The sequence below is a fragment of the Lithobates pipiens genome, unplaced genomic scaffold (assembly GCF_037356315.1).
Source record: "Lithobates pipiens isolate NorthernLeopardFrog02 unplaced genomic scaffold, aLitPip1_a1.2 Scaffold_19, whole genome shotgun sequence".
NCBI classification, from domain to species: domain Eukaryota; kingdom Metazoa; phylum Chordata; class Amphibia; order Anura; family Ranidae; genus Lithobates; species Lithobates pipiens.
Genome location: NW_027507764.1, coordinates 553,475,475 through 553,497,191, shown reverse-complemented (window position 1 = coordinate 553,497,191; position 21,717 = coordinate 553,475,475). Strand labels below are relative to the sequence as shown.

At 42.8% G+C, this 21,717-nt stretch overlaps 1 protein-coding gene across 2 annotated transcripts in view; it reads right to left on the bottom strand.

The window, feature by feature from the left end:
- Positions 1-254: 254 nt before the first annotated feature.
- NTAQ1 (N-terminal glutamine amidase 1) overlaps positions 255-21,717 on the bottom strand; it is a 34,659-nt gene continuing 13,196 nt past the window's right edge. The window contains exons 4-7 of one of the 2 annotated variants that reach the window (XM_077493292.1): positions 19,442-19,590; positions 8,547-8,671; positions 865-937; positions 255-667 (exon numbers count right to left, since the gene is read on the bottom strand). In XM_077493292.1, coding sequence (XP_077349418.1) covers positions 900-937; positions 8,547-8,671; positions 19,442-19,590 — 312 coding nt within the window. In that variant the 3' untranslated portion in view covers positions 255-667; positions 865-899. The remainder of the gene's footprint in view (positions 668-864; positions 938-8,546; positions 8,672-19,441; positions 19,591-21,717) is intronic. The other variant, XM_077493291.1, reaches the window with a different exon arrangement.

The following is a 21,717-nucleotide window of genomic DNA, read 5'->3' as shown; positions in this document are numbered from 1 at the left end:
AATCAAATCCTGTGAGCAGAGCAGGGGATGGGGCCAAACCACCCTACATGTCAAGTGTTGCACAGATCCCAGCTCGGGAGCGAGTCCGCAGGTGTACCCATATAGCAAAGTGGCCTCCAGAGAAGAGGAGGAGCCAAGAGTGCCAATTGTGGAGCCCAGGAGATGAGCTTTGGGGCTGTTCTGTGTAATACCATTGCACAAAGCAGGAAAGTATATTTTTTTTAATTAAAAAAAAAATTACCCTTTACAACCACTTTAAAGCACGGTATATTTATTAATAATAATAATATGTAGATCCTTAATATTGACAATAATGTTTTTTTCCCCCCTCTTAAAATTGACAAAGTCCTGCTGGTGATTGAAAAAATAAAACTGGTTCCTTTAAATAGTCGCAGTGTCAGTCTTCCAGCAGGTTGTACGAGGCTCCTGTGCACCGGAGAGCTGGATAAAGCTGAGAAGCGGAACACTGACAATGGACAGAATGAATTATGCAGAGTGGAAACTTGCAATGAATAGCTGGTCTCCCTGCATTGTCCTCCTGAATGAGCGGACCGAACACCTCATACCGGGGTGCTGAAGCACTCTGTAAACTCCTCCAGTGTATACACTTTGCCATAGCCCACGGCTGGATCCATACTGATGAAGTCATCCAGGTTCATTGAGGATTCTGAAACCAACAAATCAAGCTTAGTGCTCTGGCTGATAAAACATTGCTATGTATTGGTAAAGACTGCCAATGCAAACATTCATAAGCATAGGGCCAAATCTGGGGGAAAAAAAAATAAAAAATATATCAAATAGATCATCTCAGTGTCCTGATTGTAAGGATGTTGTCCAGGGGAGAGAAGTAATAGTTTTTCTTACCCGATCCTCCACTCCTCCGACCTCTGATCTTGATGTCAGGACCCTAGATGGCTAGAGTGCAGGGGTGAACAAGCTGCGGGGAGGAGTGGAGGATCAGGTGAGTGCATTTCCTTTTATCGTTTCCCCTAGACGTAAACAAGCAATTCATCCTTGCAGTGTAGGCACAGCCCCACCGCAAGGGGTATTTTTTTTTAGGGGTTAAGCTTTATTTAACCACTTCAGCTGCATAAGATTTCTCCCCCCCCCCTTCATGACCAGGCCATTTTTTTGATATGGCATTGCATTGCTTTAACTGACAATTGCGCATTCCTGCGACACTGTACTCAAATAAAAGGCATGTCCTTTTTTCCCCACAAATAGAGTTTTCTTTTGGTGGTAAGAAAAAAAAAAAAAAAAAATCTAAAATGTATTCATTCATAAAACTTAGGCCAATATGTATTCTGCTATTATTCTTATTAATATTGTTAAAGCAGAATTCCAACGTTAATGCAAATTTTGTTTTGTAAACAATTGGTAAATTCATATAAATGTACATGTACCACTCACCTTTCTTCCTTAATATCCCCCGATGTCCGGTTCCGTAAAAAAAAAAAAAAAAAAAAAAAGCAGTTATATAATGTGCTCCTGGCAGTTTGCCTGTGGGCATGTTCCAGGATACGGTGATGCTGAGCTATTATGTAATGCATGCGTATTATGTACTGTGCGTGTAAACTTCCGACCTTGCCATCCCAATGGGCGTCGTCATCGGAAGTGCCCACCCCGTTGTGATGGCAACGAAGATAAACACATGATCGCGTCACTTCCGGTTTCGGAAGAGCGCGAGAATTAGCGGCGGCTGGCCACACTGACTACTGGGAATAAGGATTTATAGCTCCCAGGAGACAGTGCGCCTCTGGATATGACAGCGACACCCACAGGTGGCTGAGACAGAAAACGCCACAGAAATAAAGGCTATACAATGTATATAAATGCGAGAATCCTATTAAAGATGAATTTCTAAAATTGTGTGGAACTCTGCTTTAACTCTACTAGAGGCTCTACTAGAGACTAGTATATCTACTAGTGTGTATATTATACACACACACCTAACTGCTTTATTCAATATGGTCTAATAATATATACCACACACACAAAAATGTTTTCACTTATTCAAATACACCATATTTTAACAGTTTTAATGAGGGAACAAGCAGACCTTTTTTACCCTGTTGAACTTAATTAAATGTACATAGCTTTCCCATAGTCCACATAATTACTTTTAAACCAACACTATAAGAAGTTTTATTACTTATTCTTGACAATGGTTGGTTAATAATTACGGTGGAATGTGAGACGCTGTAAGAAAGAGATAAAAGAGGTGGAGACGCCAGCAGAACCCATTGGAGAGACCAGGAACGATCGTTTTTCTTCATGCTTGTATGATCTCCCTAAAAAGAGATCTTGGCAGCTGGTAAGCCTCATTGAAATAGGTGGTGGATAGAACTTTCTCTTTGGGCGCACCTGCTATACATCTGAAGGGTGTTTGTGAAGAGTCACTTCAATGGACTAAAATCATATCTTTGGGCTTCCCTCCTTTTGGACTTTTTATGTGTTTTAAGTTTGAGGATTTTCTACACAATTTTTGATAGTACACACTGTCTAGTATTTAATACTAGAATTTAACATGTCACAATGTTATTATTGTAATGTATAAGTTTTAGCGCAGCTTTATATTTTTTGGTTGTTTAACTACCTTCAAGGAATTCTATCTTATCTTGCTGTAGTTCAACTGCCGTCAGTGTTTCATTTCTAAGTAGTGGACTCAAAAATGTACAATTAACTATTCTAGATTATAAATATTAATTGTATGAACTACTATAAAAACGAATAGCTTTTCTTAATATTGAGCTCATATTATTATTACCGTATATACTCGAGTATAGGCCGACCCGAATATAAGCCGAGGTCCCCAATTTACCCCCAAAAAACTGGAAAAAATTATTGACTCGTGTATAAGCCGAGGGTGAGACATGCCTGTCCATCCCTGTGTGTCGTCCATCCCTGTGTGTGTCCATGCATCCGTGTGTGTGTGTGTCCATGCATCCGTGTGTGTGTGTGTGTGTGTGTCCATGCATCCGTGTGTGTGTGTGTGTCCACCCATCCCTGTGTGTGTGCATGCATCCGTGTGTGTGTGTGTGTGTGTCCATGCATCCGTGTGTGTCCATCCATCCCTGTGTGTGCATGCATCCGTGTGTGTGTGTGTGTGTGTGTGTGTGTGTGTGTGTGTGTGTGTGTGTGTCCGTGCAGCCTACCTGTGTCCAGCCTGCCTGTGTCCGTCCCGGCCTGCGTCCCGTCCCGGCCTGCGTCCCGTCCCGGCCTGCGTCCCGTCCCGGCCTGCGTCCCGTCCCGTCCCGCAGCTCTTCGTCGGTGGCCATTCTAGGATTCAAAAGCCGCGCCTCCGTCGGTGATAGGCGGAACACTCAATTTCCCACTGACTGCTGGGAAATTGAGTGTTCCGCCTATCGGATGTCCGTGATAGGCGGAACACTCAATTTCCCAGCAGTCAGTGGTCCGCCTATCATGGACGTCCGCTCATCCTCATACTACGGACGAGGATGAGAGGACGTCCGTGATAGGCGGAACACAGACTGCTGGGAAATTCAGTGTTCCGCCTATCACAGGCGAAGGCGGAGACGGAGGCGCGGCCTTTGAATCCTAGAATGGCCGCTGTCTGTCTGCTCGACACGCTGATCGGGCAGACAGACAGCGATGACTCGAGTATAAGCCGAGGGGGGCACTTTCAGCCTCAAAAAAGAGGCTGAAAATCTCGGCTTATACTCGAGTATATACGGTATTATTAATAATAAAAATAATAATAATAATTCCACTACTACACGAACAATAATATTATGAAATGACGATATCTATACTAACATATAGAAATTAATATGAATAATATAAAATACATAGGTTAATATGGAATTCTACAACAGGTGCCATTGTTTCTAACATCTTCGTTTCAGAAACATTTGCTTGATTTTCAAATAGCTAGAGGAGGTTAAATCAATGTTTGTTCCTGATCGGAGTGACAAGAAAAATTAGAATGAACAGGATGGAAAAGGTTTTCTTTGGAGCGGTGAAGGAGTAGTGTGTATACCACTCCTGCCCATTGAAATCATTGGGGCAGCGCGGCTATACTGCAGGCAAAGTGCCAATGCAGCGGCGCTTTGCTGGCAGCTTTAACCCTTTTCCGGCCACTAGCGGGGGACAAAACCGACCGAATACCGCCGCTAAAAATAGTGCCATTTTACTGCCAACATCGCTCCCGCCCCAGTGTGAAAAGGGTTTTAGGGCCAGTGCAAACAGTAGACACAAGAATCAGAGTCTTGCTGTGGCTCTCACTGGCTTGGTGCGGCCGCCAGCCCCACTATGACAGATCGCTGGCAGTCACAGCTATTCGCATGCTATCCACACACAAAGTGCCCTGTCATAGTGGATGAGGCTGTCAGCTGCACCTAGCCTCATCGTGAATCTCCAATTCCTGCCTCTACTATTCTACCGCGACCGCACTTCCAGTGCAAAGTTAATTTTGCTTTAGTAAATCAACCCCCTTTGTGTCTCACAAGACACTTGCCGTACGCCTCTGCACAGGTCATTACTGGAAAAAATAAAAAAAATATATATAAGTTTTTTCCTTTTGAAAGAAAACAAATGTCTGATTCTGAAGCCGCCACCTTCGTTATTCATGTTTACATTATAAATAAAAGCAGTATTCTATGGCAGGATTTTTCCAAGCTCAACATGATACCAGTGTCCGTCTCTGTTACTTGGAGATCAACAAGCGTGCTTTCCCGGCATTATACAAGAGAGTTATGAATTGTGCTTATTAGCTTTATTAGAATTATTTTCTTATAGGAGACGCTTTAATTAATCCACAACAGTGGTGTATCATGTAAACATTTCAGAGCGGGTTTATATAAAAACTAGCACATCTGTCAAAGCTTCATCCAATGATCAGCATGAGCCAGAGAGATTCTGGAAAGCTGCATGTAAAATCATAACAAGGTTTGACGTTCCTTTCGCACTTGCTGTGGATTTTTGGCAAGGACTTCTATTCAGTTCAACAAAAGGAGCCAATTTCTACTCAAAAAAACAAAAACAAAAAAAAAAGGGACTCGTCTGAAATGCCATACTGCACACCTTCTTTGCACTCATAGGTGGTGCAGTCATCTTAAAGGGCGAGTTGACCTTTACCAAAAAATTGCCTAGGTGGATAAGGGGCAACTGTAGATAAAAACAAAACTGCAGCTTCCGAGTGAAATAATGCCCTTGCTATTAGCGTAATCCATTTACATACCTCCTAAAGCCTGGCTGAAAAATCCTCAGAGTTGCCATCATCCCATCCTACCTTACGGCTAGGACTTTGCCAAGACACTCCCAGCTGATTCAAACCCCTTTGCATGTACTCTCTTGCCCCTTTCACAGTAGCTCAGAGCTTAGTGAGGCTGCAACCCTGGAGATAGTGGACCACACATGTGCAGGGGTTTGAGAGCTCTCTCCTGTGATGGGAAGGTGAGAAGTAACAGCTGGGGGTGTCTTAGCAACATCCCCACAAAAGGGCATAACTGGGCGAGGCCATCTCTGGAAGTCTTTTGGTCAGGCTTCAGGAGGTTTGTAAATGGCCTACACCTTTATCAAAAAGGTGGCACTATCCAAATGTAGTCAAAGCTGCACAGTTTTATTTTATCTACAGGTACCCTTCACCTGCATAGGCAGTTTTTTGGTAAAGGAGAGCTAACCCTTTAAATCACAGAGCTGAGAGGACTTTGCACAAGATGCTCATATCACAGGACAAACTGAATATACAGATGTTAGGTCTTAGTTCATGTTCTGTTGGGACAGCGTTAGAGTGAGGGATTAGGCAGTTTTGGTTTTAGTGAAACTGCAGCCACACCAAACATTTATTTATTTGCATATCCTTAGAAACTACAAATTAGTTTTACAAAATGCTAATTACTGACCTCTGTAGTTGCATGCACTGTGGAGAAATGAATCCTTAAAGTTCACAGCAATGGCACTGAAAGTGGTTCTTTCAGCTCCCCCTTCAAGGGTAACTCTTCAATTTAGAGAATCACAAGAGAGATATACACCACCACTCAAAGGCAGGTCCTGGGTACTCAGAGATAATTGCTCCAGGTGAAGGGATTCGGGTTTGAGCCACAGCATGCAGATAATGTAGATAATGACAGAACTCTGGACGGCCGCACTCCAATGCTAAAACACTGCTTTATTCAAATATTTAGGACCCAGCAAATGACATCACAGCAATGAGTAAGCACTAGCCTTAGCACTGTTAGCATCTTTCGCTGTGATGTAATTTGCTGTGTCCTAAATATTATTTAAATAAAGCATTGTTTCAGCATTGGAGTGCGGCCGTCCAGAGTTCTGTCATTATCTACATTAACTCTTCAACTTAGCTTAATCCCTGTTCCCTCTCCTAGCAGGGACTCTGCAGCTTTACCATTTTTCTTAGTCTCAGTTATAAAATTTTGCAAACAGATAATTTTTCTCCTTCACTGACGGGGCTGCACTCAAGATCAGTGCACCAATGATCAGTGTAAACAGTGTGATGACAGGCTTGTCGGTTATCGGTACTCCTTTCCTCACACAGACACAGCTCGTGAGGAAAGGACTGCCCATGGCCAGCAAGAATGTTTACATGTGATCAGCGGTGATTGGACACCGCTGATCACATGGTAAGGGCAACTGTGAATGGCCCTTTATACTCCAATCAGCAGTGCCTGAAGGACACAGCGGTCACAGACCGTGCCCGATGCATGTTGCAGGAGGCGAGGGTTCTGGGAGGACGTCTAAGGATGCCCTCCCAGAACTATAGTACTGAGCTGCCTTTTGGCTATAGTGCCAGACTAAAATGGTTCATGAATACAGAGCTGCAGCAATTTGTTCAGATTTAACCACTTCCAGCCCAGGGCAATTCTGACACTTCTCTCCTACATTTAAAAACAAAAGCATTTTGGTTTGCGTGCGCAGTTCGGCTGCTTGACTTGCTGGTAACAGGCCAGTAAACAAAAAAGTGATGAAATACTCGTTGCCTTCAGTTGCAGAAGAGTGGCGGGAACGTCCTGCTACTCTTCTCAGTGAATGCGACCCTGACCAGATGGGCAGCGGTTGGGGGGGGGGGGGTAAAAGTAATCGAGTGGCTGGCTCAGGCCCAAACAAGCGCTAAGTATTCCTCAGTAAAAAAAAAAAAAAAAAAAAAAAAAAAAAAAAAAAGAGAAAGAAAATCTGCATTCTCGGTTAGTATTTTGTGCCGATGCGTGCAAATACACATTCCGACCACCTGGTCCCAGCTGTACTTACCTCCATGGGTGATGAGCTGTCAGTGCCTGTGCAACCGGTGTAGCTGCCTGGGGATGTTAAAGCCCCACTACTGTTCCCCCTTTTTTCTGTAGGGCTTCAAGGAAGGAGCACAATGGTTCTGATTGGTCAAAGCAGTCATGTGCCAAATCTGATCCATCTAGAAAGCCCTACAGGAAGAAGTGAGAAGATTTCAAATCCCAACTGTAAGGGCACTGACAGCTATGGGGTATTCATTCAATTTTTTTTCAGAAAACTTTTTTTTTTTATGCAAAAGTTAAAGGGATTGTAAACCCTAGAGGTCTTTCACCTTAATACATTCTATGTATTAAAAGGTGAAAAACCTTTTGTAGTGCAGCAACCCCCCCCACCTTTTACTTACCTGAACCCGATCGTTCCAGCGACAAGCACAGCAGCTCTAACCACTGTCTCAGGTCCTCATTGGATAGATTGATAGCAGCAGGAGCCATTGGCTCCAGCTGCTGTCAATCAAACCACGTGACACAGGAGCTGCGTCGAGTCCTGCTGTCTGTGTCAATGGACGCATCAGCAGCATTATTCAGGGTTCACCTTTTTGGAAAGCAGACACTGAAGTATTTAGTAAGAGGCATAGCATGTTTTCTGAAGTTTTAATTTTTGTCACAAAGGTTTGGAAAATTAAGAAAATAAATTGTTTTTGTACATTTATTTTTCTCTCTTTTTTTTTTTAACATACTTTCACCAGCGCAGTACAGCGTCATCATATAACTGGTGTGGCAGAGACCAGGGACATTGACTGGTGACAGTATTTTTAAAAACATTTTTTTAACATACTATGACCAGAGCAATACAATGTTACCATAATAACATTGTTACTATGATCTGGATTTTTTTGGTACATACTAGGTTTGCTTATAACAGTGAGTTTCACTGCTATAAGCAAATATTTTTACCGATTGACAGTGTGTAGATTGGCCACAGCTAATCACATGCTACAAATGGGCTGTGATTGGCCCTGTCTGTACTATGTGATCGCTGTGACCAATCACAGCTAGCAACACAATTGTATACAACGAATGCCATGATTGGAGCACAGCGGTCACATGATACTGGCAGTGGGCCGGTACACTGATATGTCCAATGGCATGTCCAATGGATACAGCAGGTGACAGCGTGTGTTCTCCCAGAATAGGGTTCCTGTCTGTCATTTTAAAATGACGTGGGTGGGAAGCAGTTAAATAGTCAAGTCCTGGGTGACAGATTAGTTAGTTCCTGAAGTGAGGAGATAAAATGATTCTGTGATCATGCCCATCAGCCATATACCAGACTTGTAGATGAGAACTAACCTGCAGTAAGGATACAAGGGTAAGGAGGTGGAGGCTTCTTCCACTTATTATCAGCATCTTTCATATGGGAGCGGTCAGAGGCAAACGTCCGGAGAAACTCATCTGCACGTATTAACCTGAGCTTTCTAGGTAAAAAAAAAAAAAAATTTTAAAAGGGAATTTATTAAAACACAAGTGTCATAATAACAAAAAGTTTCCAACCTTACTCTGTAAAAGCCACACAAAATTGAAATTACAGTCCTGTCAGGCTTATTTAAAGGAGTACTATGGTCACAATATACACTTTCATTTTATACCATCAGCATTGTAATAACCATACAAACAGTAGTTACAGTGGTGCTCATAAGTTTACATACCCTGGCAGAATATATGATTTCTTGGCCATTTTTCAGAGAAAATGAATGATAACACAAAAACATTTCCTCCACTCATGGTTAGCGTTTAGCTGAAGCCATTTATTATGAATCAACCGTGTTTACTCTTTTTAAATCATAATCACAACAGAAACTACCCAAATAACCCTGATCAAAAAAGTTTACATACCCTGGTGATTTTGGCCTGATAACATGCACACAAGTTGACACAAAGGGGTTTGAGAGTTTACTTCCTCTTTCATTCCCTGCAAAGGTAAAGCATAATGGACTACTATGCATCACATTTACACTTACCTGACACAGGAGCCAGCGATGTCACCGCTATCCCCTGTAGGACGGCGCATCCATCTTCTCGGTGGGTCTCGCTGCTCCGCCGTGGTCATTCGGCGAAGCCGCGATGACATCACTCCCGCGCATGCGCACGGGAGGTGCCATGCTCAGTGCGCCTGCGCGTGTCTTTCGGCAAATATCTCCTAAACCGTGTAGGGTTAGGAGATATATTTCTTGGACCTACAGGTAAGCCTTAATCTAGGCTTACCTGTAGGTCAAAGTGTGTTGTAAGGGTTTACAACCACTTTAAAAAGGTAACCATCCTCACCGGTGATCTGTTTGCTTGTAATTAGTGTGTGTATATAAAAGGTCAATGAGTTTCTGGAATTGCCAAAGGATCTGTGGGAAAAGGTAGTTGAACTGTATAAAACAGGAAAGGGATATAAAAAGATATCCAAGGAATTGAGAATGCCAATCAGCAGTGTTCAAACTAATCAAGAAGTGGAAAATGGAGGGGTTCTGTTGAAACCAAAACACGGTCAGGTAGACCAACTAAAATTTCAGCCACAACTGTCAGGAAAATTGTTGGGGATGCAAAGAAAAACTAAAAATAACTTCAGGTAAAATACAGGACTCTCTGAAAACGTGGAATGGCTGTTTCAAGATGCACTATAAGGAGGCACTTGAAGAAAGATGGGCTGCATGGTCGAGTCGCAAGAAAGCCATTACTACACAAATGCCACAAACTATCCCACTTACAATATGCCAAACAGCACAGAGACAAACCTCAAACCTTCTGGCACAAAGTCATTTGGGGTGTTGAGACCAAAATTTAGCTTTTTGGCCACAACCATAAACACTACATTTGGAGAGGAGTAAACAAGGCTTACGATGAAAGGTCCACCATTCCTACTGTGAAACACGGAGGTGGATCGCTGATGTTTTGGGGATGTGGGAGCTACAAAAGGCACAGGAAATTTGGTCAAAATTGATGGCAAGAGGCATGCATTAAAATATAATAAATACTGGAGGAACATTTGCATTCAACAGCCAGGAAGCTTTGCATGGGACGTACTTGGACATTCCAACATGACAATGATCCAAAACACAAGGCCAAGTCTACCGGTCATTGGCTACAGCAGAATAAAGTGAAGGTTCTGGAGTGGCCATCTCGGTCTCCTGACCTCAAATATCATTGAGCCACTCTGGGGAGATCTCAAACATGCGGTTCATGCAAGACAGCCCAAGAATGTACAGGAAATGGAGGCTTTCTGCCAAGAGGAATGGGCAGCTTTACCATCTGAGAAGATAAAGAGCCTCGTCAACAAATACCACAAAAGACTTCAAGCTGTCAATGATGTTAAAAGGGGCAAAACACGGTATGTGGAGCACTACCAGCAGATAAGATCACTATATTTAGCATGAAAAGTTATTCTACAAAAATGGATATCCGCTGCCCCTCCAACCCATAAACAATGGGTTGAGAAACGTAACTATATACTTAAGAGAAAAAGTAACATTTAAGCATAGAGGTACACCCCAAAGGTTTGGTAAAATACGGTCACGACAGAATCTAGTAATGTATTAAATGATGATTTATCTAGTGGAGAGGAGTGAAGGTAGAGGAGATAGATGAGAGTAGAGAGCTGGGGTATAAGGGTAAGGAGTAGAAGAATGACAGGAAAAAATAAACTGAACCCACTTGGAGGAAGTAGCCATAGACTGGTGATTGACATTGGCGGAATTTAAGATGTTGTGCAGAGTGCATCAATGTTTCTACCAGATTCCCCTTATCATAGGTTATGTTATTAAAGTCAGGGAAGTGCAAGGTTTGTTTGTTTTGTTTTCTTACTTTATGATACTTCATGGATTAACTTGATATATTATTTGTTTATACAGTATGTATCACAATAAGAATATATTATGGACCAATTTGATATATTATTTGTTTATATATATTACAACAAATATATCTTATTAATCTGATATATTTTGATTATATGCATTAAAACAAAAAAATATATAAAATAAAAATGATTTGATTTAAAAAGAGAAGAACTGGGGTATGTAAACTTTTGATCAGGGTCATTTGGGTAGTTTCCGTTGTCATTATGATTTAAAACAAGTAAACACAGTTGATTGATAATAAATGGCTTCAGCCAAACACTAACTATGAGTGAAAGAAGTTTTTGCGTCATTCATATTCTCTGAAAAATGGCCAAGAAATCATCACTTCTGCCAGGGTATGTAAACTTATGAGCACAGCTGTACACTTCTGACAATCCTATACAAGCTTACTTGAAAAATATCCTTTCATGTTAGGAGTGCTGCCTGTCTCATTCCACAACTGCCCGAATGCCTTGCATGCTATGCTGTTTTTTTTCTCCATTTCTAAGGACTACATATCCCATGGTACCTTGCAAGCTGTTATTCCTGTGCTGACTCCTCCTCCTGAAACTCCTCCTCTCAACACCTCTGTAGATCAGAAGGCAGGTGTTCCGTCAGATTAGGTAACGGAAGTGACGTTTCATGATGGCCATCTTGCTACACCCCACACTCGGCCACGGTAAGCATGCAGTCAGAAACAGCAGCAGACATCTTTTTACACCCAGCCAAGTCTTGCACATCACTCTTATTTTTTACCTGTAAACTAAGATTATATAATAAAACACAGTATTTTGAAATCCGTCAGACTTTTGATGTTGAATTTTATAAAAGAGCGGTGTTCCGTCAGATTAGCAAACCTGTGAGATCAGCAGGCTTGGGGCTGCTTTTAAAATTCATCAAAATAGTGTCACGGATTTCAAAATACTGTTTTTCACTATAGAAGCTCAGTTTACTGGTAAAAAGAAGTGTGAAATGCAAGACTTGGGTGGGTGTAAAAAAAAACGTCTGCTGCAGCCTTCTGACTGCATGCTTACTGCAGCCGAGTGCTGGGGTATGCCAAGATGGCCGGCGTGGAACGTCACTTCCGTTACCTAGTCTGACATGTAACCGATTCTGACAGAACACAGGCTCTGTGAAATGTGTAACACAGCAGTGACTACTCACAGGACCTAGTGACTACTTGCCACAGAATTCAAGGAAGTAAAAATTACAAACAAGATCTTTTAGAGTGATAGGAGACTGTTAGACCCCTTTCACACCACACCGCCCATTGCGTCGGCAGTAAAACGCCGCCATTTCTAGCGGTGTTTTACCGCCGGATTTGCGGCGCATTTCGGCCGCTAGTGGGGCGCTTTTAAGAGAAAGGGTTAAAACCGCCAGCAATACACCGCAATAGCGGCGTTTTGCTGGCGGTATTACAGCTCTGCCCCATTGATTTCAATGGGGAGCAGCGGTAAACACACCGCTCCAAAGAAGCTGCTGGCAGGACTTTTTTCTGACGTCCTGCCAGCGCACCGCTGTAGTGTGAAAGCCCTCGGGCTTTCACACTACACAATGGTGCAGCTTCTTTAGGGCGGATTACAGGCGCCATTTCTAACGCTATAGCGCCTGCAAAACGCCCTGGTGTGAAAGGGGTCTTAGAAATAATTGAAATACAATGTGGAAACGAATAAAAGGATTTTATATTTTGACCATGGATACACTTTATTGTGAACCTTCACTCCAAATTCAATCAGACAGTCTGCCTCACAAAAGTATAATGCCGTGTACACACGACCGGACTTTCTGGCAGACTAGGTCCGGTGGCCTTCCCGACGAACTGTCCGAATGAAAGGACTTGGCCACACACAATCACACCAAAGTCCGACGGATGCGACCGTGATGACGTAAGACGGGACTAGAATAAGGAAGTTCATAGCCAGTAGCCAATAGCTGCCGTAGCATCAGTTTTCGTCCGTTGGACTATCATAAAGACAGATTTTAACTGTATTCTAAATCTAAAGTCTGATTTTTCAACAGCAAAAGGTCAGATGAAGCCCACACACGATTGAATTATCCGACGGATTCGTTCTGTCAGACCTTTGCTGTCAAATAGTCCGGCCTTGTGTACACGGCATAATTGACAGCAGCAACGGTTTGATAAAGGAAGCTGAACCCCAGCCTCACCTTCCATCTTGCACAGTTGTACCACCTCCTCTGGACTGAAATGGCTTACTCTGATTTCACTGCACACTGTGAGCTTCTCACAATGTGCATAAGAAGCTGCAGCAGGTCAGATACAGTCTGCCTCATTTTCTGGCTGGAGGACATCCAGAATCATCTACCGTATATACTCGAGTATAAGCCGAGATTTTCAGCCCCTTTTTTTAGGCTGAAAGTGCCCCCCTCGGCTTATACTCGAGTCACCGCCGTCTGTCTACCCGATCAGCGTGTCGTGCAGACAGACGGCGGCCATTCCACTATTCAAAAGCCGCGCCTCCCTGTCTGTGATAGGCGGAACACTCAATTTCCCAGCAGTCAGTGGTCCGCCTATCACGGACATCCGCTCATCCTCATACTACGGACGAGGATGAGAGGATGTCCGTGATAGGCGGAACACTGACTGCTGGGAAATTGAGTGTTCCGCCTATCACAGACGGAGGCGCGGCTTTTGAACAGTGGAATGGCCGCCGTCTGTCACAGACGAGGAGAAGAGGTGCGGCGATCCTGGCATGGCCGCCGTATGTTTTTACATGCAGATCGCTGCAGAAGGACACAGGCTGCAGAAGGACAAAGAGGCACAGGACACAGGTAGGCTGGACACACAGGTAGGCTGGACACACAGGGATGGACACACAGGGATGGACAGGCATGTCTCACCCTTGGCTTATACAGGAGTCAATAAGTTTTCACATTTTTTTTGTGGTAAATTAGGGGCCTCGGCTTATATTCGGATCGACCTATACTCGAGTATATACGGTAATCTTTTCCTCCTCAGCGCGACTGTCCCTGGCCTGCCCCTTTCATGCGCTGGTTTTCAGTTCTTTCAGTCATCGAGATTCAGTATAATACATGGGCATTACCTAGCACAGTCTTCATGCAGACGTAGTTTGATTAAAACCAGACACTCCTCCAGACTGACATCCATCCATCCATCCATCAAGGCGTTTTGATATTTACTCCACAACAAATCAAAATTTCCTTTTTTCCAATGTTGTGTAGAAACCACTAAGTGTAGCTCACTTGGAGTACTGAGAAATAGGCATGAGCCGAACACCCCCCGTTTCGGTTTGCAGCAGAAAATGTGAACAGGCAAAAAATTTGTTCGATTCGTTTCGATATGAACACCGTTAAAGTCTATGGGACACGAACATAAATAATCAAAAGTGCTAATGTTAAAGGATTATATGCAAGTTGTTGTCATAAAAAGTGTTTGGGGACCCGGGTCCTGCCCCAGGGGACATGCATCAATGCAAAAAAATGTTTTAAAAACGGCAGTTTTTACGGGAGCAGTGATTTTAATAATGCTTAAAGTGAAACAAAAATGAAATATTCATAAATTTCGTACCTGGGGGGGTGTCTATAGTATGCCTGTAAAGTGGCGCATGTTTCCCGGCGTGGAGGTCCCCCCAAAAAACCATACCAGACCCTTATCCGAGCATGCAACATGGCAGGCCGCAGGAAAAGGGGGGGGGGGGGGGGGAACAAGAGAGCGCCCCCCCCCTCCTGAACAGTACCAGGCACCATGCCCTCAACATGGGGAGGGTGCTTTGGGGGGGGCGCTATCCCAACGCACGATAAGGCTCTACCCCAATGCACGATAAGGGTCTGGTATGGATTTTGAGGGGGACCCCCGCGCCATTTTTTTAATTTTGTCGCGGGGTTCCCCTTAATATCCATACCAGACCTGAAGGGCCTGGTATAGAATTTGGGGGGGCCCCCCCATGCAATTATTTTTCATTTTGGTCAGGGTTCCCCTTAATATTCATACCAGACCCAAAGGGCGTGGTAATGGACTGTGGGGGAATCCCATGCCGTTTTTTTCAATGACTTATGTGTATTGCCAGGACCGACAATTCATTATAGCCACGTGTAGTTTTAAATGATTTTTTTTCCTTTAGAAATGTAATTTTGCTCTTGGACTGTTCTAAACACGGGGAAAACATGTGCCACTTTACAGGCATACTATAGACACCCCCCCCCCCCCCCCCGGTACGAATTTTTTTTTTTTTTTTTTTTTTTTAACAGAAAATTTTATTAGACAAATCAGCATTACATTGCAAAGTACAGTAGATCCGATATTACACAGTTGTAGAAAGGAAAAAAAAAAAAAAAAAAAAAAAAGGTACGAAATTTAAAGGAATATTTAACTTTTATTGTTTCTCTTTGAGCATTATTAAAATCAGTGCTCCCGAAAAAACTGCCATTTTTAAAACTTTTTTGCATTGATACATGTCCCCTGGGGCAGAACTCAGGTCCCCAAACACTTTTTATGACAATACCATGCATATAAGCCTTTAAAATGAGCACTTTTGATTTCTCCCATAGCCTTTTAAAGGGTGTTACGCGGCTTTCGAATTTGCCGCAAACAAGCCAAATTGTTCGATACTTGGCGAACACCCGACGTTTGAGTCGAACTTACGTTCGACTGGAACATCGGGCTCATCCCTACTGAGGAAGTATGCGGTGATGTTTTCAGGACGCCATGTACATCACCCTACCAACCCCACCCACAAGCCATGATCTTCCTGCATTTTATAGAGAAGCAAAGAGACCCAGTGATAATGTCAATAGGTTATATTTTAAAATGTCACTAGCATATAAATAAGGAGGGATGAATCGGAAGTGGAGGGTTGGTTTATATTTGTACAACAGGTGAAAATAGTGGAACTGTTTAGAGCTCTAGACCAGCCTTTTTCAACCAGGGTGCTCAGGCCGTCAGGTTTCTTCAGGGGTGCCTTGGCAAAAAGCCTCAAAGATTATAAACAAGCCAGTGGGCGCATGAAGCCTGCCTTTTGGTTATATAAAGCCACATGTTTTCATTGTGCACCATTACAGCGTTCTAGACCCCAGCGTCCTAAAAACCAATGATGTAATTGGTTGATAAAGAGAATATTGGGCATCTGCACTGCCCCTCTGTCAGCCCTGGGGGGGGGGGGGTCACATTAGCTGAATAAGGGAGGGAAACTAAGGGAGAAGAGAAACATTGGAACACTAGCCAGTACCAGTGTGCAACGGTGTATTTACTTTGAAAGAATAAATCAGTTGGGGTGCCCCAAGATTGTGCAGAATTTTAAAGGGTCCTGGATCTAAACAGAAAAATAAAAAAGGGTTGAGAAACACTGATCTGGACATTGGGCTCCCGCACATAGTGCCCTGAGCCTGTGCAATGTAAATTCTAGCACATTAGACCTATTTGGGTATGCCAGGTGCTATGTACAGCAGCCCATAGACATGAATAGCTATGCACAGCTGTACTTGGGTATACACCAGTACTCGCATAAACACTTGGATTAAAAAGAATACCCAAGCACCTTGTATACGGTTTTACTGTCTAATGGCTGATGTTGCTTTTACACATATGCTGTTCCACAAAATAAAAAATAAAAAAAAGAGAATATAATAATTTATATTAGGGCTGTGGAAATGAAAGATCAATTCCTCGATTAATCGTTAATTCTTTTGAACGATTAAAAAAAAAAAAAAAAAAAAAAAAATGCACTTAGATCTTTTCTTTCTACCCATGACCTGGCGTCCTTGCTGACATCTAAGGAGACGTGAGAGAAGTTTATGGTCCGTGTTAACCCTTTTGATACTCGCTTGCATGACCACCTGTTTGCACAGGGGTCCATGTCATAAGGTGAGAGTGATTAGTTAGACCGGAAGTGGAGGGATTGTCGCGCTACTGTGATTAAAAAAAAAAAAAAAAAAAAAAAAAATAAAGTGACTTGCGTCAGTGCTACAGTTTGAGAGATATATATATATATATATATATATATATATATATATATATATATATATACATACATATATACACACACACACACACACACACACACACTTCAGATTCTCTCCCCCCCCCCCCCCATATTTTCTGTAAGGGATTCAAATAATCAGCTAGTTTAATAAAAGAAAAACGTTAGTGCTAAAAAAAAAAAACTCACTCCAAGAGTGACATCTCCTGGCCACAGAGGAAACTGCTCTTTAATTACAAAAGTCAAAGCCATGCACAAAAGTTAACAAAAAGTAAAAAAAAAGAAAAAAAAAAAAAAAAACAAGTCATGTTATGTTCAGCTTGGCTATAGTTTTTTTTCTTCCCTTTCTAGTGTGCATAACATAGTGCCTTCAAGGATTAACACCACATTTATGTATGGTTTTCCTTTAAACTAATAATTCCTTTAAAATGGCCAAATCATTTAGTAGTAGTAAAAAGGAAAAACCTAGCCCCCCCCCCCCCCCCCCCATGTTTGATAAAGGGAGGGTTACAACACCTTTCAGTTTTTTGTTTTTTTTGCCATCTGCATCCCAAAGGGGAGATTTCACTTCACTTCCTCCCCCATAGCCAAAAGCAGGATGTGAAAGGAAATCACTCCAAAATGTAGGAAACCAGGAGGTGTCAGGGTTGTTATAACTAGTGTCCCCATTGGAAGCCTTCCCCTCAATTCCTGTTCTGGGGACAGCCCAAGTTTTGAGATTTGCCTTTACTTTTGGTTAAAACAAACAGGACAAATGGAGAGGGTGAATCCCTTGCCACTGAAAAAAAAAAAAAAAAAAAAAAAAAAAAAAAATATATGCATCTTAATGCACATAATGCATGAAAGTCAAAAAAAAAGTAACACTTTAGAATGCTTTAAATGAGGAGTCTGTCTGGGTGGAGGCCTGCATGGCCACACTGGTTTCAAATTGTGACAGCGGAAGCCAGGAGAAGATGTCTGCCGTCACAAGGAGGGGAGGATCAGGGTGCATGCTGAACATGTTATACCCCAAAAATATAGGTGTAACATGTTCATAAAAGTGAAGTGAACTCAGCCTTTCACGCCTAGTTTGCAAGTCAAGTGTGTTAAAGAGGCTGTAAATCTCAGACATGAAATATGAACAAAGTATATCCCACTATAGTGTGCATTTGTCTCAATCCAGAGTACTCTGCAGAGCATTTCTGTCTGCTGCTTCATTCCATTAATCACTTCTAGTTGATTGATAGCCTCAGCTCTGTGTGAAAGGGGGGTGTCCCTTCCCTCCAATCGGCTCTCATTGCCAATGTAACTTCAGCTCTCTGCCCCCTTGCTTTTCAGAGTTGAGAGGCCCGGTGTAAATTCAGCACATTTAATGGATGTAGAGGACAGAAGACAGCAGATAAACAGGTACAACTTTATGTAGGAGCATTTGTTTCATCTCTGCTGTGTGTCACCTGAGACCAGTCACTTGACTGGGTATATGTAAGGGTTTACAACCACTTTAACACCCCCCCCCCCCCCCCCCCGGTTCTTGTCCCCATAGCATGTGCCCTTATTTTCTTAGCATTCAGTCCCCAGGCATGTGTTAAGCCCCAATCACCCAAAACCCAGTGTATGTACTTTAAAGCTGAACGCTAGGTTTACTTTAAAAATTGTTTAAGCCAAACTGGTGCAAACAAAAAACGGTCTCATTAACAGATACAGCTTACACAGCGTTCCCAGCGGGTGTATGTAGCATCAGCTACATGGAGTATACAGAACTATGTTCTGGCAGTGGGATGGAGACTTATCTTGTTCCCAGAGCAAAAAAATAAAATAAAATAAAATGTCGGGCTGAGCGCTGCTTAACCATTCACAGGAATTCAATTTCATCACTTCTCAAGATATGTGGAGCACAATACTGCTGGCACACTCTGCCACCTTCACATCACCAGAATAACTTGCCTTAACTTTAGCTGGTTGTTTCATGGACACGGATTTTGACTTCTGTTCATCATCTTTAACCATCCCGCAAGTGTGAAGAATGTGACCGATCATACTACCATACATGAACGGTAAGGTCGGAGGTTTTATCTATTCCCCCCACGTTAATAAATTAGGCATGGACAGACAGACACAAAAAGGTGGATTTACTAAATCCGGAGAGTGAAGTCAGGTGCAGCTCTGCACAGAAACCAATCAGCTTCTAACTTCAGCTTGTTCTATTAAGCTTCAACAATAAAACCTGGAAGCCGATTGGCTTCTATGCAGAGCTGCACCAGATTTTGCACTCTGCACTTTTAGTAAATCAACCCCAAACAATAGTCTGTCCTTGGATGGGATCACTTGGTTCTGCACCCAGCTATGTGCAGCCAGCTTAAAATTGTAACAGGTTATACAATGGTCAGGCGGGGGTTTAGAGAAAAAAAAAAGATCCCTGTGGATGTTTTACCTTCTGAAGTCCTTATGGATATTCTGATCAGATCGAAGAGCTTCCTTAACATACACCTCACAGGGGCACGGGAACGGCAGCACACTATCTAGATCATAGATCAGCCGCTGTCCTCCACTGCAGACATGGAGTAAGATTACATGATAATCCTGCAAGCACAGATCGTATTCATTTTTGCAACTATACATATAAAAATGGCTACCGCATATTTCACAGAACTTTATTAAACCAAATCGCATTATTTCCTGACAAAAAAAAAAAAAAAAAAAAAACACAAACTGCAGTCTAATGCCCCTTCTGTAAACAGTCAACAAATAGGAGAAATCCATTCAGAGAACACCAATAAATATTATTGGATTTGATTGACAGCAGCGGGAGCCAATGGCTGTGCTGCTATCAATCTAACCAATCAAGAGCCGGGACCACATGCAGAGAGGGACAGCGTGTCTCTGCAGAGGGAAATACGGGGCTCAGGTAAGTAAAATGGGGGGGGGGGGGGGGCTGGTCACTGCCAGAAGTTCTCACCTTAATGCATAGGATGTATCAAGGTGAAAAAAACATGAGGGAGGAAGCTTGGTTACAAGCAAAACATGTAAGCAAGACGCTGTCTCGTAGTGTGAGCACTGGTTTGTCCACCCCTACAGCGGACCATCTCTACTGAACTTCCGTGAACACACATCCTTAAAGCCAGACTGTGAAACCTGGATTGGATAAGTGCGGTATTGTCTAGATCAGGGGTCTCAAACTGGCGGCCCTCCAGCTGTTGCTAAACTACAAGTCCCATGAGGCATTGCAAGGCTGACAGTTACAAGCATGGCTCCCACAGGCAGAGGCATGATGGGACTTGTAGTTTTGCAACAGCTGGAGGGCCGCCAGTTTGAGACCCCTGGTCTAGATGGTGTGAGGAGGCTATTGGGATATGTCCATGAGACAAATGATTGAGAGAATTACACAATGTGCTGTGTAAAGCAGAACTTTTGTTGAATCCATACTGATGACTTGTTATACTGTATTACCGCAGTGATTGGGTTACATACAAATGGACTTGAAGTAAATGGAATAAAAAAGGGACCCAGAGCAGGACGTCAAAACGGTAAGCTGTATCTGTCCCCCTAACTAAGGGGATGTCTATTCAGAGTTCTTTTTTTCCCCAAAACCCTTAGACCCCTTTCACTGGGGCGTTTTTCAAGCGCTTTAGAGTTAATAAAAGCGACTGAAGCGCTTGAAAGAAGCTTCATCTGCAATCCCAATGTGAAAGCCCAAGTGCTTTAAGAGCCCTTTCACAATGTCAGCGACGGAAAAACGCTCGTAAAGCGCCGCTTAAACTAGCAGCCCTTTACCAGTGTTTTTCGAGCGCTATTGGGGCGCTTTTAACCCCTGCTAGTTGCCAAATAAAGTGTTAAAAGCGCCCACAAAACGCTGCTGCCAAAAGCGTTTTTCAGGCGCTTCCCATTGATTTCAATGGGAAGAGGCGCTTTAGGAGCGGTGTATTCACCACTCCAAAAGCGCTGCAAAGAAGCTGCTTGCAGGGCTTTTTTTTGACACCCTGCCAGTGCAGCACCTCAGTGTGAAAGCACTCGGGATTTTACATTGGGATTGCAGTTGTGGCTTCTTTCAAGCGCTTTTTTTAATGCTAAAGTGCCTGAAAAACGCCCCAGTATGAAAGGGGTTTTTCCGTTTCCCTGACTGCCATTACCTTTGTATATATTAGTCCAAGATCTGTTTTCATAAATAAACTTTCCAATCACTGCTTTGAGGTAAAGCCTCCCAAGGACGAACTTTCATTCTCCCCTTTCTTTCCTGGTTTACATCTGTTTGCTACTTTTTGGAAAGGAGCAACACTATCAGGCACAAGCACTTTTATTAAGCGGAATCAACGAACTCTCTAATAACTATGTGCACAAAAAAAATAAAAAAAACACAAACACCAGAAATTTTTGGCTAGCTGGAATTTAAACTATAAGAACACTTTGAGTAGATTTGTATGTATGGAATGGATGTGAGCCGTGTATGGCAGATTGTGGTGGACACCGGTGTCTCATTAAGACTCTTTGTCTTCATTTTATTTATTTGTGTTGGAGGGGGGCTGTGTATTTATAAATACATTTTTCTATACATGTAATTAAAAGGTGGATAACTAAATAAAATATCTAGTTCTTTAAACCGGTTTATCCTCTTTGAATATTATCTTTGGGAATCCTTCCCGTTTATTGTTTATATCGCGAATGCACAGTAAGCTGTGAACTCGCACGTTGTCACTGCCAGGTGCCCATACT